This window comes from Numenius arquata, chromosome 12 (genome assembly GCF_964106895.1).
Source record: "Numenius arquata chromosome 12, bNumArq3.hap1.1, whole genome shotgun sequence".
NCBI lineage: Eukaryota > Metazoa > Chordata > Aves > Charadriiformes > Scolopacidae > Numenius > Numenius arquata.
The window spans coordinates 28,074,952-28,095,336 of NC_133587.1; the positions used below are offsets into that span (position 1 = coordinate 28,074,952).

Below are 20,385 nucleotides of genomic sequence, written 5' to 3' on the forward strand. Positions count from 1 at the left end.
ATTTGATATAAAATAGCTATAATGTATATTTTTACATGCCAGAGGCCCTTTGATCAAAAATATGAGCTACAATTTCTAATGCCTTTATAAACAAAGGCCTCTTAAATAAAAAAAATAAAAAAAATTACAAGAGATCAGCTGCTATTACTTTAACATATGCTGCAAGCATAACAGTAACCGGCTACACTCGGAGGGAAAACAGTAAGGATGATACTACATGGATGAACTTTCTACCATCTCAGAGAAATACTTCATCAGTATTAATTAGAAATGCAAGACTTCTCATGGCCATGTAACAATCTCCTTTCAACTCAGCCCACCCAAGTTTCGCTAATATTATTTTATGATACTACTTTTCTATACGTATCTTCCAAAGGTTCAAGAGAGAGAGAGAAAGCAGTTTAAAACAATAGTTCAAATTACTGATCTTTACATGAAGCAACTAGGAATATTCTGGAATTTTAAGAAATCATTCAATGTATTTGGTGGCAATATAAAAGCATTATATGTACAACATCTCTTAAAAATGTTGGACTATATTCAATTTAATTCTAAACACATGTTCTCTAAATAAATTATTGGGCTATGCAGGGAAACTTTTGTACATGTACCTTCAATTTCCTCTGAGAAGCACAAAGGAAAAATAGGAAAGGAAATCATTAAATGGAGTGAAAACATAACTTAAGAAAGAAAAGTTAAATTGAAGAAGAAAAATGCACCTACCACACTCAACCGCTTCCTCATCTTAGAACAGCCAAAAAAACAAAGTATTATTGTTTAATACTTCATAAATAGGAAAAAATTTAGCTATGTAAGCTACTCTAAAATCCTCTTGATAGCACCTATTATATTGAGACATATACCAACATACCAGCACTGAGTTAACTTACATGTTTAACTACACTCAGTTAGAAAAGGACCTAAAAAGACATGGAAATATTACGTGCACTTTAGATTCCCTATAGGAGATTCTTCCTCTATTCATTTGGTAGCAATGACCTTACCCAGTTGTCATGGAAAATCTTTTTGATATTTAATGCCGAGTTTATAAATTCCACTTAATAAATCTTAACCTAGAATTTCTAAGAATCACTACCATGAACGCAATCTCAGTATTTTTCTGCACTTACAGTAACAGCTGCTACTGCCCTTGGAGCTGGGTGTTGGAGAGGTTTTTGAATTTTTTTGAATGTCTATACTTGTAGCTGAAAAGAATTTCTATACTCTTGTCAGACACTATCCTAATATAATAGATCTACTTAAGACTTTCTGCTTATCTATACTAAGTCAATAAATTTCTGCCTCCTTGAAAGTAGAAAACAAAGTTTTACAATCATCTTTGGGCTTTTACAGAAAAGCAAAATATCTGTAATGAATTCTTGTTCACAGATATTACATCCTAAAGTCTAGATTTATATAGAGATTTTACAACCTACATCTCATTCAAATTTCCTTTGGAATCTGGATAAATATGCCTAAAATACAAATATATTATAAAGAGTTTCCATGAAACAGGTCTTCCCTCGGAATGTGAAGAAATTATTCAAGAGATGTTTTACAATCTTTCATGTGTAAGCAATGTACCAAACAAAGGCGATGCCAAAACTCTCCTGCCTATCTGATTACATGGAAGAGCTTTTCCCATTTCATGCCATGAAACAGATACAAAGATCTTTTCTTGGTACCTTTTTTCTTGGGGACTTATGTTTTAAAATATTAATTTGGAAGACTTCTCTAAATCCTATTTAAAGTTTATTTCTGCACTTGAGATGACCATACAGTTTTAGTAGACTGGAAAGTCCTCTAAGGTTGACCACATCTGGTGCCTTAAGAAAGTGCCGACAGTTTTGTGAGTTGAGAGTGAAAGTGTTGGAACATTTTTTCTCTCCTGACCTTAAAAGCTCCCAATTCTTGAAGTGACAAACACCCTAAAGCTGGACCCAGAATGGCAGGCTGGCTTCCAGGTGCTATTTCTTTCTCTTTCTCTGTGCTGAGAGACCTTTTACACTTCCGGATATGTATGACAAGTTTTTCTGTATTTCCATTTCCATGACTTTCAATAGGCTGCAAATATATCTCCTGAAATACATCAATACACCTAAAAAGTCTCCTGAATTCAACAAAGTTATTTGACTTAACTAGTGACTGTGCATTTTAGAGTATTCTGTTTGGTATTTTATCATTGGAAATGGACAAGTCCACATCTATGGACATGAAAGACCAGGAGAAAAAGAGGTCTGTATGTACACACTGGTATACACTCACTCAACCCTGACCACCGCAGACCTTCGGAGGAGACCTGTAAGTATGGGATGGTGGAACTACAGCAGCAGGGCTGAGAACAGCTGAAGGGAATGCAGGCTTCTGGGCCACCCCTGCTAGGAAAGGAAACGGTCTCATCCATCCATGCTATAAATTAAAGATGTTAAGATTCCCAAGTGAGCCAGCTGATGCCAGAAAGCACAAACCAAAACGTCTGCAAGCTGAGGTTTAATGCTGAGATAAAGCGAAGGCTTTTGAACTTTTTGTGTTTTGTTAAAAATATTCCTTCTTAACACTGCTCTTGGCTTCCTTGGGCTACTCCTAAGGGCGAACAAAACGGTCTATAATGAAACGGTGTGGTAAATCAGTGGGTCTTTGATGCTTCATGCACCTACGAAAGAGTCATCAACATGCAGGTCCCAATTTGAACTTTACCAGCAATTTTACCAGGGCTATTGCCTGTCCTTCGTAAAACTAGAGGTTGTTTGCCAGGAAACTTTGTATTGTGATTCACGGCTAACTACTACAGCTCTGAGCGTCTGAAGCAGTTGTACACATGCAGCAGATACGTGCGAATACATGCCTGAATTTTGAAAGTTTAGAGATGTGGAAAGTTTGGGTGGATCTCAGGCCAATGTAGTTTTACTAAATTCAAGCCGAGTGAGAAAGAAAACAGAAGTGCTTATCTGAAAGGAACAAATAAGAGACTAAAAGAGGACAGAGAGTAAAGAGGAGGGAATCTGGTGGGAAGCAGGAAAATAAAAGCAGTGACAAAATGAAAAAAAACTATAAGGCAACGTGGAGCAAATAAAACACTGAGAAAAGAAGAGATACGATCAAACAAATGTTGTGTGATAATAAGGGAGAGGAAGTTACAAAAAAAATAGTCATGGAACAGGCTCCTCGAACAATAACAAAGCAGTACCAAGAGAGAAATGGGAAAAAGAAACAGGAAACACAAGTGCAATGGAAGCTTAGGAAGTAGGTGTTTTTATTCATTTTAGAAAGATTTCAGCGTAGCCAATATGCTAAACTATAACAACACAAAACAGTACCACATACACTGTATTTTTGTATGTATTTTAAAGTAAATATATTTAGATTTGATTTTGGGGGCCTCCCCCATGAAGCTCAAAATCAGTGCTGTTCCAGGAACGTCCTCAACTCTTTACAACAGTCCAGCACCAGATTAAAATTTTTAACTTTTGCTGACTTACTTTCAACAATATTTCCATCAAAGAATCTTATGTAAATGTTTCTCAGTCTAAAGTTAGATCCAACAGCTCTGTTCTAGTTTCTTATCACAAGCAAGATACATTGTCCCTTAAACTCTATTTCACTCTGGTAAGCAAGAAACTGTGATGTACAACAATCTGCGTTACAGAGAATATTAAACACTTAATTTTTTAGTGATGAACGGCTCCACATAGCAATCGACATTTATACTGTTTTGCAGTTTTTTTTATCCTATAGGGTTTTGTAGATCAAACAATACATATACGTTCATGCTATAGGAAATTTAAAGTGATCTAACTTAACCCTCTCTCAACATCATCAGATAACAGTATCTCTACGAAGATAATTTGGAAAATGAAGAAGGATAGTCTTGCGGTGAAGGACAGAGTAAGAGTTTATGAGATCCGTTTCCACTTCTGTCTCATGTGACCTTGACTCAAATGTCATCCAGCTTCAGGTTTCCTTAATTTCTCTGTGGTATCAGAAGTTAATATTTGTAAGGACAGAAGACTTCTGAACAAAGATACTAATGTGCTAATTTAACTCTATAAGTCTGGTTTATTTTTTGTTTTCACTCATAACTACCTGCAGGTGGGCAATCAAGTTTCAAATATGAACACGGAAAAATACTGAGAAGAAAGGCAGAGTTAAGATTGTGCAGCAATTATAACAAGCAAAAGACTCCTATTATACATTTATCCTAAATCTTTGGTCTTCAAATACAAGTAGTACAAAGCATTCATTCTTTTAGTCTGTTTAAATTCTTTTGTTGGCAGAACACGATCTTCAATTCACAAGACACTCATCTATGGATAAACTGGGTTACATCTTGTTTGAATGAACACCATTTGGCTGCAGTTAAATATTTCCTCTTGCTCATACAATGCCAATCACATATGGTAAATCAAAATTGAAAGTAAAATGGGTTTTAAGCTCTAGAAAAACTATACGATGATGGCTTTGCCACAGTAAGTATTTACATTTAGCATTAAATACACAGAACAAACGTATCTTCAAGGAAAAGACATCTCCAAACAGCTCTGTCATATATGCTACACACATACATATATTTATATATAACTATACATGCAGGGTACGGATATACACGTACACATATGCATGCCCAAGTTAACAGAAGTTACAGGCTACACTAGTATAAAATATAAAGTTACAAGTAATTTTCATACCAGAGACAACACATATATAACATAAGAATAAACACAGTAACCACTGTGAAAGCAAAATTATGCTGAAGGAATATAATGTCTTGGCAGATAATAACTGTAGAACAGTAAGTTATTTGGTTGTTATTCAAAGAAATGTACTTTTTTTTTTTTCTTAAAAGAAGAGGTAATCAGTGTTTTATCTACAAATTAAAGTAAGCTACAAATGCAAGAACGACCACGTTTGTTGGCAGTGACTATTACAGCCAGAGCGCGAGTAGTCTTTGTATTCAAGTTAACAGACTGGGAACTATAAAACAAATGAATCCTTCCCTGTACTGAGCCTAGATGCAGTCCCGTAGCCGGGATGCAGTGACAGAAGAACTCACAGAGCCAGCTCTGGCTGCAAAGTTGTGCCCAAGCTAAGATGACCTCCTAAAGGCAGGAAAGCTGTTAATTATTATACCAGGTAAGCAGGTTTCTGCAGAGCTGGCATCAGCCACGGCTCACATGCTGAGACACACCAAAGCCAATTGCATGCAGCCGGGCACACGTACCTTACCTCCCTCCCTCGCACCCGCGTCAGGAACGCTGCACGGTCACCATCGCAGCACGCGGACGGTTAGTCCTACTCACACCATCTCATGCATCTCTCTGCCTCTACTTTCATTCCATTTTCCTATTTCCTTTCCTGTGCTGCTTTTTCTTATCATTTGTTCCCCAGTATCATTTTCCCATAGTATTAATGCACAAGCAATACTGCTTTTTGCTGAAAAGTCATTGCTGTTAAGTGTTGAGAAAAATGCTGAAAATGCTTGAGAGGTTTGGTATACCTCCATCATTTCTGTACTAACTCAGAGCCTAAGAAGTAGCACTATCAGTCTTGTCAGCAGGTCAGCACATCTAACTGCCATTTATCTCATGCCTTTAAAACTTACAAATATTAATGCTGAACCTACTGAGGTTTTCTACCAATAATAAAAACCAAAATGTTGTCAGAGTTTATATTAGTAATTTTTACATTCACCATTTCAAAATCTTTAACAAAACAAATATGTTAGTGTTTGCTTTAAATGGAATCAAGATATAGAGCAGATACTGACTACAGTAAAGCTCTTGCATAATACTGCTAATTGCACTAATTTAATATTTTCAAAGCCCATCCTCTGTGGGTTTTTGCCTAACGGGGTTCATGGGCAGCTTTTGTCCATCTGTTCTTCCATTACCCTTGTTGCAATACTTTCTCCTTTTCTTCATACTCAATATGAAATTTCACTTCCCTGCTTTTTCCTTTATTTCTTTATTCCTCCTTTTTCTGAGTCTTCCTCTCAATGTAAAGTCATCTCTTGTCAGCGTAGGGTCCATCTATATTATTGATTTCCTGCCACCTTTCTCCCAGATACCATCAAACTATGCACCCTCTCCATTTTGAAGTGAGGAAGTGTGATTTCACTTACCTTTCAATATGGAATGTACATTGTTTTGTCCCCTCCTCCGGTGTACACGTTAAAGGTTTTTCACTTTGACTAGTGCAATGCAAGAAAGATTCTCTTATCTCTTCCAAGAAAATAGCTAAATTCTGGGAAAGGCGTACTTATGTATCTTCCACAAAGCTGAAGTAATTCCTTTTACTTATATTCACTTTACACATAGACACAATGAAACAAGTTGACTTGGCTATTAAAGTGAAATATGAATTGGCATTTCCATTATAAACTGATCCTTTAACAGTTTAGAATTGGGTTGGGTTTCTGTTTTTTTCCGTGCAAATAATTATTTCTGAAAAAGTTCCTTGGAAAATATCCTCTACTCCCTTGACATCTGTATATATAACAAGCATGGTCAGCATCACCAAAAAAGCCCATTGTTTTTGCTTCCAAATTTATGACACACAAATATGTGTACAGATTAACAACTTTACACGATATGCAGTGCTATGCTGAAAAGTATAAAAAATTCAAAATTGGAAATAGAAAGAAGGCTTCCCAAAAGTAATTCAGTCTAGCTCCTTGCAGGTTTTGAAATATACTTAATTATCAAAGCAAATCCTGATGGACATTAATGTTACTGTGGATACAGTTATTGACTATGTTTCAGACAGCTCTATTCTAGATAAATACAACAATACAAATATAACATACTTGTATGTTATACAATTTTGACTAATTTTAGATTAATTTTCAAGTAGAAGGACACTACTACTGTGGAAGCCCAACTAAGAAACTAGAGCTGACTCAAATTTTCTTGGTACCCATGAAAATAGAATACTTCTCCTTGATCCTCCCTATTAAAAGCAAAGGCTTCTTCCTCCTTACAAAACATGGGATCTGCGGAATAAGTTGACAGAACAGAGCAGGCTGACATCTAGTGCTACTTACCATGTCTTGAGAAAGCTCCCTAGTGCAACTCCCAGTCCTGCCAGGAAAGGGACTTTTATTAGCAGCTCTGTTGAAGCCAACAGGTTTTTGTCTTTGGGAAGCCATAAGAATAACACCTGGCAAACTGCCCTTTCCCTCCAAACTGTTAAGGAAATTCAGGTCATGTGATTGATGAGATCCACCGCAATAGCAAGCAACCTCTCAGCTAGTTCAGGAAGATCTACAGAACATATTTCCCCATACAATTACCCTTCCAAACATTGGAGAACCCTATATCAAGTTGAAGGGCTGTAGTACAGGATTAAAAAAGAATCAGATGAAATCAAGCATTACCAATTTCCCACCTCCTTACCTGTGAACTTCTTAAATAAAACTTTAGAGGACAATAATCAGTGGGCCATTCCCCACAATACAGAAAAGGCCTAAAAAAAAAGTCAGACCTAGCAGTCCTTTCCAGTTTTCTGTTCTCTGTGTCACTTCCCTTACACGTTTCCCATACTGGCAGTACGCTGTTCCTTCAGCTGAGCAATGCATGATTTTCCAGCATATCCCAATTTTGGCAAGGTGATTGCTCTGCATGAATACAGACACGGCCTCCACATCTCACAGCTTCACTGCTCTGCTTGGTAACATGAAAAAGCTGCCTAACTTTAGAAAGATCACGAGGGCGCAGAGTTTCCCAGCTTATGTGGAATCTTCTTGAAAAGCCAAGCAAGTGGAAGGTTTTCCTGTGAGCAACTGGAACAACATCCTAGTCCCAAGATCTTTTCTACAGGTGAATTCTGGTCCTTATAATGCCTCCTCCATGAAGGATCTGAATTCCCTCCCAGCGCTAAAAACATGTTCAGCCTTTGAATAAAGGATGGACCTTTATTTAAAGGGATGGACTCAGAACAGCACTTCCCCTATTCCCCTGGAAATCTGGCAGATGTAGCCAATTCTTACTGTCCTAAGGAATGGGAAAGAGAGAAAATGACAATCCTGCATTACTCTGCAGTCATTCCTGCTTCCTGGGGCACCACTACCTTCTAGATTGTATTTAGCTGGACCTTGCTCTGTTTAAAGGAATTCTGAAAGAGAATGATAACAGGCATACTGCTTGACCTTAAGGCTCTGTCACTTTTCTTTACAAAGGGGAGGAAGTGAGGAACTCTTCTCCTTTGTTTAAGGCCTAGTTAAGGCAAAGTCAGTGGAGACATAAGAGACAAGAACAGTAAACCTCATACTGTGGGTCTTCTTTGGCTTGTAATTTTGGCAATTCCCAATCAAGATCAGGCTGCATATTAGGAAGAGTGAGATGCATCTTGTAAAACCTTTCACTTGAAGGTCACGAAAAAGATGCAGTTCATTACAAAAGGAATCATGCAGTTTTGTTGCAGCAGCTGATTTATCTCTTCAAAACCACCAGTGCCACATTAATTGAAGGCTCTTGTTGAGGGTATTATCCAGATTCAAGAACAGTGGACAGAGAGAAATAGCTATACCCTGGGATCAGACACTTTTCCAAAACTGGGGCAGAGCAACTTGACCTAGAACCTAGAAAGACAAAAGATTTACTACAAGCTGGAGGAGCTCCACTTTGTTTCTAAGATCTATGTAAATTAGAAAAGCTATAGTGCAATCATATCCTCTGTTATTGTAATTACAAAGCTAATCGAGAGCTTTGGAGTTAACAATAGCATTAGGGCACAAAATCAAATCGTGAAATGGAGTGAAAGATAGAAAATGCAGATTATTAGAAAACTATCAGTAATTGTCAAACTTCAGAACAGAACAGCCATAGCAAGGAGTTAAGAAAATTGCAACAGGAACCTTGGTGAGAAGTTTTAAAGCTAAAAGCATTTAGTTCTGTATTTAGTGTGCCAGCTTCCATTGTTTGCCATAGAATCCATACTTTTTTGTTTAATGTTAGAGAATGAAAGATGGTTGGAAATTTTAGACCACTTTCAGAATATTTCTAGTTGAACTCACAAACATGTTTATGTTTAAGATTTAGATCCTACTGAAGCATGATAGTTTCTTACATTGTACTCACTTTGTTATGACTCTGTACAACTGAAAAAAATAACAGGTCAAGTAAAATATGCAATAATACTTAAACCAGATGTTGATGTAAATTCCAGTGGAAAGAAAATATTTGTTTCGATGTATGCGCTTTCTTAGGACTTATTTTTCTCATATTGTGCAACTACGGTATTTAAAAGCAAGGGCTATTAAAAATGAATTTGTTTAAAAAACAGTAAAAAGTGTTTCTGTGAAAGCCTGTCAAATTGAATGTCCTGACTTTTAAAAACTTGTGCTGCTTCATAGGACACAAAAAACCACCAACTATATGGGGGTGAGAAGGGGAGACTATCAGACCTTTTATCTCACTCTCAATATAAATTTCACTGTATTGATGCGGTCCAAATTATATAAACTGTTGAGCCAATTCTGTACTATTTCAACAGGAAATAGTACAGATTTCAACCTTTGAAATATTATATATCAAAACATTAATTGGGCTTGGTGCTTCAAATAAAAAGAGGGTTGGGAAAAATTGTTAGCTCCTTTAAAGCTTTTAATTTCAGCTCTTATATTTATTTTCCTACCAATACAACATGATCAAGAAGCTATTGCACCCAGGAGAAATGCATCCTGTAGTCACAAGGCTGAAAGAAACTGCTATTTTATAAGCTTAGAGATCAGGAGTATGATTTCTATTCCAGGTTAGCAAACTTACATGATTTTCTGTTGGAAATTTTCAGTGGCTGAATCTGCACTTCTGGTCTTCTTAGTGCAAATCTCCTATAGAATGAAGGTGGTAGGGGAAAGACACAAAATCTTCAGTTTTCACTGCCAGTTTGGGAAAATAAACACTTAACATCAAGAAATTATTGCAAAATATCCAGAAAATTTTACAAGAAATTAACTTAAAACAGTGCAATCTATTCACAACCTAAAAAATTAAATCCTTAGCCCTGAATTTTTGTAACCTCTCCAAAACCTGCTGCAGTTCTTATTCCTGCATAGTACATCAGTGCAAATACAGATACTGATGTGCTATTTTCCATATGTTTTTTCTTTCAATCTGGATGAGTGTTATCCTATCAGTTTTTGTCATTATTAATTCTAGCCAGACAAATAAGGAAATCCAAAGTATTTCAGCAACAGGTTTCCAAGTTCAGTTGTCTTGCTGCAAATGCAGGTTTATCATACCCATGTCATCTATGAGCATTACATATGACAACTATGCTAACTTAACAACTTAGCAAATATGTGTCTTCTCTAACTACAAAAAATAATGAAACTATACTTCTCAGTAGCTCACCTCTCTTGGAAATGCTTTGAAGGGATCAAGCCTGCCCTGGGATTGGCATCACCCTCGTGTTTGGCCTGCCACCAGGTTGCATCATCCTGGCTCATGATCTGAAGGATATCTCCTTTTCTGAAAGCAAGTCCAGCTTCTTTACAAGGAATTGCTTTATCCTCATTAGGATCATAGTCAAATAGGGCTCTGATAAACATCTGAAACAAACCATGGTTTATCTGTAGAATCAAAATATTAAATGTAATCCAAAGAAATCTCCCTTTTTTGCTGTTACTGTTCAAAACCATTGAACTAAATAATGTAAAGCAATAAACATTTACTGCAGTAAAACATCCTTACGGATGTCTAACATTAAAAGTTCATATGGGAATGTTAAATCCATTGCTTCTGCAACCACAATCCCAATGTAGTAAAGGCTCTATGATCCAAGGCAAATAGGACTTTGCAGGTGAATAGTGTGCCCATATGGGGAACAGAAGAGAAGATACTTTTGAACCAAGGTGCTATCAAGTGTCTTCTACTCAGTGTACGATGGAAGAAAAGGAGTACTTGGAAGCAAGCCAGGTCCTCGCAGAAGACTGAAGATTACTTATGTCAACTTCATGGCTGTAGAGTTAGGGCTTAAGAACCCTGTTACACCCGCTTGTAAATCCAGCACGAGTACTGAAGCGACCAGTGCACTACACGTTGTCACATTAGGAAAACTGAGTCCACAGGCATAAATCACATTCTTAGCTCTGTCATCCAAGCAAGCAATATATATCCTCAGCATAACAGTGAGTGAAATAGCTTCTGAAATAGTCTTGCCTACCTTGCCTTCCTTCATTGGCATTTCTTCCTTCACACTTGGTATAATTTTAAATGTAATTGCTCCTTGAGACTGAGCCTGGTGAACATTTGAAAAGAAAATGCACTGAGAATCAAGCTGTACATTTCAAAGAAATCTTAAAAGGAAAAGAAATTCAAATTAATTTAAAAATACTCAAATATAATGAATCTATCCTCTCCCAAGCATGATATATAGAGTTTGACAGCTTCACCCTACCAAACCGTGCATCGCAAAGTTTAAAATACCCACTTAAAACATTTTTATTTGCTTCACTGGTGGGAAGAGATGGACTGTTAAAAACTGGGACCTGCATGTTTCAGAGGTCCCACTTCTGCACTGAAAGCAGGAGCAAATGCTACAGCTAAACTGTTGCATATTAGAAGCAACTGCTGGACTGCTGGCACAGTTGGGAAACCCCTGGAAAAATCCAACTAACATTTCATTTTTCAAAAAAGAAAAAAAAAAGATAGAAAAATCAAACAGGCTTGTGCCATATTTATCACATAAAACTATTGGGGGATTTATTTTTTTGGCAACTTTAAGAATCTAGAAAAGAAAAACATTTTTGAATAGACTACGTGTACTAAATGGAAAAAAAGCCCTCCACTATAAATCTTAAAACAAGTTAGCCATCATCAACCACCTCATCCATTCATCTTTCCCTATATCCCACTTAAAGTGTGTCTGGCTGCATTTTACATATTAACCACAATATATTCCCACTGCCTCAGTGACATTTTGCTATTGAAGGAAGTGCTAATCAGCTGGAGCCTCTGCTACTATTGCATGCAGCCGACAAGTTTCATAAAACCAGCAGAGTGCAACAGACAGCCAACGATTTAAGCAAAATGGAAACAGGCCTGTCCACTACCAAGCGAGACATACTTCTGCCGGCGTGTCTGCGATCCAAGAGCTCACTGTTTGACAAGCAGCAGCCAAGTTCTTATTTCACCAGCCGTAGGACTGGAATCAATATTTCTGTTACTTTTGAAACAAGCTCTAACTAGCTTTTGATGTTTATATTGCACCTCAAGGAGGTAAATGGGGAAATTGTTCACACCTTTTCTAGTGCTATTGTGTTTCTAGAGATTTTAAAATATTAATTTCTGCAGGAAAATATGTTTCTGTAGGGAACACAAAACCATAAAGCAAGTATGAATATCAGCAGGCTAACATTTGAAATGAATCATCTCAGTTATTGAACCAAATCTGTGAGACAGCCACTCAATTCAGCAGGACAGCAAGGTATTTATGTATATAGAAATGCCTACACCAAGAACACAAAGACCTGTCATGACACTTATTGGTTTCTTTGCTGAAAAAATATTAAACATTTCTGAAAAAGTCCAAATTACTTAATTTGCAATAGCTCTCCATAAGTGAGTAATTAGGCTGGCTTTAGAGATTGCACAGCTCAGAGGAGTACAAACATAAACATATATATGGCTATATACTGCAAACCAATATAAAATATAATCTTAATATACCAGTCGGTTTATTCTATCAAGTATGTGTATTATGAATTAATTTTCACATGGAGTTAACCCGTAAGTAGTGAACACATTTAAAATAGTTCGAATTCAACAGATCATGGTGTGCCTTTAAAACTGCAGGTTATATGTTGAGGTCTGCAACATATTTTCAGCCATATTACCATCATTAACTCTTTACAAGTAATCTGTAATTGCATACATATGTAATGCGAGGAAAAATCATTCTTTAAGAGAAAGGAAACAGAGGTTTGTAAATGATGGCACTGGAAGAAAAAGCATTATACAATATATACTTTTTTTCTAAAAAATACACCAGAAATCATAAATCTAATTACTTTTTCTTGACTCCCCTTAATTAATTTTAGAATGTTTGGTATTTACCAAAATGTGTATTATTTCTTCAGGTTTTTTATCATCTACAGGAATTCCATTGACTTCCCTCAGTTCATCGCCAACATGAATAAGACCTACAGAAGGCAAAGAGGAGTTGTTAAAAGGTAGCTACATATTTTACAAAAAATTCCATTAACATTCAGCTTTTTTCTCCCTTGTTCATCCACTTGAAGTTCCTACAAGCAGGAATATATAACAACAGTTAGTGTCCTCACAGATAAGTTTGAGATGGTTGGTGTACTCACCTCCCTTCCTTCCTGCTGAAAATTAGTCCCGTTTCTCTATGACTTTTCCAGACTTTTATGCAGATGTTTGAAAAGTGTGTGTGCCAATTCTGTTTCTACTCATACTACTTTCTCATCGCTACACAGCTGCAAGTACTGCAAAGATGGCTTAGGCTGTGAGTGCTAATTTGTGGCACAAATGCTTCCTAATTTAACAATATATATCTAGACATACTCCATTACCCCATCTAAGTGTGGAACACAGCTGTCCTAGATTCTCTTCAATGAAAAGAAGCCCTTTAGGGTATAACTCAGGACCTCTTGCTTGAGCTCTTGCAGACTTTGAACATCCCAAACTGCAGAATGGCAGGCAAGGATGTGCTGGTATTTTGAGAATTACCAGCTGAAACTCCACATGGATGTACCAACATAAAATAATGCAGCCGCTCTGAGTTCCTCCATCAGCAGGTTGTAATCTTGGCACATCATATCATATAATTTCTAAGTGGATGTCTTCAACTGGAAATGAATCATGATACATCTCAAAAAAAGATGATACATCTCAAAGATACCTAGTTGCAAGTGAATTGAAGAAAAAATTCAGCATGAATACTTTCACCAGTATTGAAACACCACTTTGGAAAGCTGACCAAACCCCAGATACTTTTGTTTGTGATAGTGATGTATTTCGTGTGTACAAAATGCTCCCATTTTATCTCATCTTTTTCTGAATTATAGAACTGGAATGGGTAGTGGGAAACAGCAACACCTTACCACTTCTATCTGCAGCTCCTCCACGCATTATCCTGGCCACCACAATTGCACCAGTATGTTCATCCCTTTTAATAGTAGCTCCCTTTAAAAAAAAAAAAAAAAAGTTATTTGGTTAATCTTGGGTTAAAATTTTAATTCACTTCACTAAAAAAAAAATTTGCTATGTAAAAGTGCAAAAAGTTGCCATTGTATCAATGTGTGAGTATGCCAGAAATGATACTTGATCATGAAAAGAATGTACAAAAGATGTTGCTCTACTACCATCCTACTAAAATATGTCAACTTTGCCATTCAGAATTGACTCATGCAGTTTGGACAAATGAAACAAGAAGTTTACTTTTCGACTAAATGGTAACTGCAACGTACCTTACCTGAGTCTGCTGCTAAAACTGCACTAAACTGTTACTAAGAATTGATAAATTGCTTTTCCTGCATTAACACAGGCCACATTACACACTGTGGGTACAAAAAGTTTATCCATATTTGTAGTAGTTGCACTTTAGGCTCAGAACTGCCTGTGTACCCACTAGTCATAATTTTGCTTTACAACTTTATCAATAAATAAACGTGAATTTGCGAAATGCCCCAGCATGTCAGGGCTCACCTGGGATCCCCGAGGGACAGAAATGCAGAGGAGGGGAACATTTCCTGTGTTAGTCATGACTGTTTTCATACATTACACAAACACAGCAGTGAGGCATTTAGGTAAAATGACATCATGTAGTTAACTTTCCAGTGAGCAGCTGTCTAGATGAGAAAAAAGCCTTTGTAACCAGAACTGCGAGGGTGCACTGAGAAGAGACACAAGGTGACAGGGAAGCAGCAGCACCAGCAGCAGCAGCGACAAGTGAGAAGGGAAGGGAAGCGGAGGCTCGGAGCCACTGCCCAAGGTGCAGTGTCAGTCCTTCCAGGCAGATGGGAAGGAGAGAGGGGGAAATGCTGGCCCTGCTCTGGAAGGCAGAATCCACAGAATAACAAGGGGGATTTTAGCTAGATAAGTTGTACTGTATAATCACCCTCAAAAAGATTATTCGATCCAGTATTTTTAAAACACACCACAAAAAAAAAGCATCTCCTGGTCAACAGCTTTTTATCTGCACACAATTACTTTGCCAGTCAATGTAGTTAGTTAACTGTGATTAACTGCTCTAACTGTTAATCGACTGAAATGTTTAGGACTCTGGCAGGTAAGTCAATTTTCTGAAAATCTCCATATTTTTGATTAGTGAATGAACAGTATTACTACACCTCTGAGTACAAGACAGTGGTTAGAATTTCCTGACATCAGAGAAGTGTTGTGCTTGAAGCGAGGTACAGAAATACTTTATAAAGTTCCCTAAATAATTAAATTGCTTTTACAGCTAGCTTTCTATATTTGTTTAGATTAAACGTGAACATGTTTATCCAGACTTCAATTTTTAAATGTTTCATGGATATGAAGCTGAAATATGTACAAATAAATAATGGGGGTGACATTTTACTACAGTTAGCAGTTTTACTAACTGGTAATAAACTGGTTTCCCTTTCCCTCTGCCTCTAAGATGGAAATACAGCACAAGACAAAAATGGGAGATTAATTTATATTTTAACATATGCAAGCTCCATTTATTACAAATAGAGAAAAATTAAATCAGTCACCACACAATATTCACTGTGGCTGAAACTTTAACAGTAGCCAGCACTCCACAGCAAAATTGATGTGCTGTGTTTGTGCATTTTATTTTACATCTTAAATTTATTAGTATGACATTCTATCCATAAGCAAAGTAATTCTACAATTTGCCAGCCTTATTCTTATGTGTTATTTATAATGTAATTATATCAGCAAGCATTTATTTGTATTACAGTTTCAAATGAGTCTGATAGCTTCAAAAAGATAGAGATTTAGCTGCAGCTAATCTCACTTTAAAAACTCCCGATTAGACTTCTGTGCAAAACAGATTGCATACTATTAGGAATATTAAACAAAGCATTAACCCCTTTAGTCTATATCACAATATTAAGTTTTGACATTGCAGCAAGAGCTATTAATTTGAAGTTTATTATTAATACCTGGAAAGTTACATCTGTTTAAAAGTGCAAAGCATGTTTTTGATGGATATATTCAGAAAAAAGGGGAAAAAAAGCAGCATTAGGATGTTAGAGCCAAATATAAACACAGGACATTTCCACTATACTGCCCATATAAAACAGAGGCTCTCCTAATTAATCAGGAGAAAAGCCCTGAAAGGAAAGGCTTTATGCCTTTTACCTAGACGTCAACACCATTAAATGCCACCGAATGCAAAAGGCGAGCAAGACGACAGCCTTCCATTGCGATCGCCCAGCTACTGCAGGCCCTAATGCTGATGTCTGAAAACAGGTACTTCACCTTGTTTTCAGACAGACTCTAGAAAAAGCGTGTGTGCGATCGAAGATGACAATGTTGACCCAGCTGGCATCTGGAAGTAACCATAAAGCTCTTCTCCAAGTGGAATGGTCACTTCATGCTTTATGTGGTTATCACTACCAATGTGCGGGCACAAAATTAATTCCCAGCACAGATTAGCTGATCTGAAAGATGCCCCCATAGAGATAACAAGTAATTTGGAATTACCTGGAACTATCAGCAGAAAAACAAGTTTGAATTTACAGGGAAATTATTTAACCCAAGTTAGCTCGCTGTCAGTAACTCCTTTATGGCAAATTCAAAGTGAATGGGCAGACCTGTATTTAAATCTACGTGTTTTTGCTGTACCTATCGTACACAAAGAAAAAAGGGGGGTCCTTAAATTTCCCTTCACTCTCAATTTAGGATACTTTAACAGAAATCATCAAACACAAGTGTCTTTCTGAAAACCCAAAGCGCAGATTTTCTGAAAAAGCAGCTTCTCTTGTGTTGCTGCCAGCCCTGCTTAAACTATGAGGTATACATAATCTGGCAAGAATTTCTCCTTATGAGATGTTCAGCTCCAGTACTTTCAGTTACATGTGCAGTGCAGCTCCTCATTTAGAGCTTTAAAAATGGAAGAAGGTTAGACTGGACCTTGAGAGCTGGAAAATATTTTCAGTGTTGCTAGCCAAAAGTGTAAGTTACCCTAAATGAGACATATACAGATGTAATAGCATAGCTCAGTTTAAAATACTTTTAAAGGGAAAAATAAGGAGTTTGGGAGCCATATGGTGATCAGACTGAGAAAATGTTTAAAGGTACACCATGCAAAAGCACTAAAAATAATACAAGCTCCTTCAGCAAGGCTCTTTCACTGTTTTTTGGGTTTTGGGTTTTTTTTAGTTTTAATGTAGTAACACTGATTGGTGAGCATCACCCACGGTTTCACAGATGTGAGCTGTGTTAATTCATCCATTTATCTGCTGATTCCAGAATATAAACATTATAAGCCTTTATTTTTAAAGAAAGAAACACTAGCCTGTAAAATAAATTATTAATAAGTTTGAAACATCAGTAATATTTTTGCATACCTTTCTGTTAAACAAAAGCACATGCAGATGTTGAATGCAAGTAAGTACTTCAATAAACCTTATTTTAATACATTCTGTATTGAAAATGCAGAGACAAATATGAGTATTTGTCTACACGCATGTAGACTATGCACCTTAACGCCGTCCCTACACCCAAATTAATCTCACCTATAAGATAGTTGGGTTGATTCACTAATAAGAACTGAGCCATGGGGACTCAGGGTGAGAGGCAAGGAAGAGCTGTGGAATTTGCATGAGCAGAACATGTAAATGACTCTCTTAAATCACAATTAATTTCATCCAAGTTCAGCTATGGAAATCAGGTATCTAGTTCAAGCTAGGTGTCTAGGTTCCTCCTACAGTTAATGAAAAGAAATAGGCAGCTCTGGAGAATGAATCATCCTTTCATTAAGACAGGCATCTTAAATAGATGGCATGGTTTATTCTCTGGAACTGCCTATTTTTCTCTTGACTAGAGATGCAGCATAGAGATTAGTTTTCAATTGGCTAAATTGATGTGAAATGAATCTGTGTGATGAAGCAGCAACCATCTTAATGTAAAGAAGCATCCTATCCTACATCAACTGCGTGACAGCTCTAACAAACCTGGAATATCATTTGGGAACTAGAAGCAGTAAGAGACCAGGAGCCAAACTCCTGGTAGCCTGGATGTACATCTCGGATATCAGGAATGCTAACCAGGAAAGCGGCAGTGGCTGAAAAAGCCCTGGAGAGGTGGGCATAAGCAAAAACTCTCTAAGCTATCTGATAAAAAGCCTAATTATAGGCAGGCTAATTCTGGATTATCTCTGAAAAGAGATGTCTCTACTTCTCTCTACGTAAGGTTCAGAAATGTTACAAATTACTTCGTTCAGATAAAACCTCCTAACACAAAATTTCATTTCACTTGAGTGAGACACTGCTAGAATGGCATTCACTCACAGAGTACTCGGAAAAAAAATGTGGAAAGATTAACAATAAGTTTAAATCATCTCTTCCAAAAAAGTGGAGGAAAGTTCAGCACTGACTTCTGAACTGATGAAATCTGGCAAGCAGAATGCCCTCCCACAAACCATGTGTTTCCCTCTCTTTTAAGATGATTACTCCTGGGAATTCAGGCTTCATTAATATGTGATTAACACCGGCTCAGAACTGGTGAGGTGCTTAACTCAGAGAAAAGCACGAACAAGTATAAGGGGAAACGTGGTGCAGCTTTATATAAAAATGGTCACTAGATATATTCCAAAGAAGTTAAGAGACCGTCTAATTTACTTCACAGAGAGTACCGCTGAAAGTCATCCAAAGGAGATATCCAATTCAAGAACGTCCAGGGTGTACAGCTGATGTAAAGCTTACGGCTTTGCAGAAAAACAGTCTCTACTGTTTGCGTACAAAGAAAGAATAAGAATGTATCTGGGGTGAAAGAAAAGTTCAAAGAGCTCAGTAACTTCAAGTCAAGAAATCAGACAATGTCCATTCCATAAAAATATTGTATGGTACCTCCAAATCGCAAGTTCAGTAGCAGGAATTCTGATATAACTATGCAAGTGGAAATCAGAATTTATGACTGGAGAACAGTGAATAGATAAACAGAATAAGTAGAGACTCTTTGATCTGTACCCAGGTAACAATATCCAAGACTTTAGAACAAACTTTGAAGGAAAAGCAATTAAAACGACATGGAAACAAATAGAAAATGAAATTTTAAATAGTTTAGTAAACATACATAATGGCATATCCTTTCTTTAGTAAAACAACTTCAGGAAGCATAGATGCAGTACATCCAATATATCTAGCATAAACCTGTCTTTCTTTATTCTACTGTGCCAGATTATGGTAGGACCTTATCTGAATTACCATCCATGTTTCTTCTCACCTCTACCTAAGGAAAAAAAACATTAATCTGGGGAAGGCAAAGACACAAACAATAGGTTTATGTACTGTGGTGTTGGTGTCATAAGAATAATTGACTAGAAATCTGCCACAAACAAATTAATCTTTGACATTAACATTAATAATGTTAAAACAGGTTGAAGGTGGGTTATGGAAGAGGAGAACACTATTCTTCAAAGTCTTCCTGGACAACAAGTAACATGCAAAACAGAACTCACCATAAGCTGTTCTCCAACAAAAATAAAACATCAAGAAATGCTGGGGATTTGGGGAGACCACAAACAGTCCTTTTCCCCTACAGTTAACATACAATCTTTGATGTGTTGGTTGAAGGGAAGCTTTTGGAAGTCGTTTAGGCCAATCTCCTGCTCAGATTGGGTCTACTGACAATGCCAGATCAGGTCAGCCACTGCCTTATGGAATAGGGTGGAGATTCCACATCTCTGGCCAGTCTGCTCCAGTGCTGTACTTCCCAGTGAATGAAATACTTTTCTAAATTCTCAGTCTAAACCTGGCTGCAACTTGTGGCCATTACCCTGTGTTTCAGCATCTTTCACTGCTGAGAAGAGTTTGACTCTACTGTCCTTGTGAGCTCCGCACTCTCAAGCGGCTGTAGGCTGCAATTAGCTCCCAGCCCTTCGCCTCTTCCTAGCAACCGGTCTATCACAGATTCCATTAGAAGGCTATTTTCACCCTGGTAATTACACTAAACAGTCTTGACAAACTGAAGACTGAGTTTTAATTTTTTCTTTTTCTTCTTTATTTTTTTTTTTTTATATTTTCCATGGCTGTGTTCTGTCTAGTAAAAGAAAGTTCTAATATAAAGCCTGATTTGTTACCTCATTAGCACAACAGTTGTACTAAGTTGGATGCACCTTTTAAGAAATTGTACTGGTTTTGGCTTGGGTAGAATTTTCTTCATAATAGCTTGTATGGTGCTATGTTCTGGATTTGTGATGAAAACAGTG

At 37.0% G+C, this 20,385-nt stretch overlaps 1 protein-coding gene across 1 annotated transcript in view; it reads right to left on the reverse strand.

The window, feature by feature from the left end:
* Positions 1–20,385, reverse strand: part of MPP7 (MAGUK p55 scaffold protein 7) — a 112,821-nt gene that overhangs the window by 22,388 nt on the left and 70,048 nt on the right. Inside the window, exons 6-12 of the mRNA XM_074157630.1 lie at positions 14,063–14,144; positions 13,053–13,138; positions 11,161–11,235; positions 10,350–10,546; positions 9,762–9,826; positions 724–744; positions 612–623 (exon numbers count right to left, since the gene is read on the reverse strand). Coding sequence (XP_074013731.1) covers positions 612–623; positions 724–744; positions 9,762–9,826; positions 10,350–10,546; positions 11,161–11,235; positions 13,053–13,138; positions 14,063–14,144 — 538 coding nt within the window. The remainder of the gene's footprint in view (positions 1–611; positions 624–723; positions 745–9,761; positions 9,827–10,349; positions 10,547–11,160; positions 11,236–13,052; positions 13,139–14,062; positions 14,145–20,385) is intronic.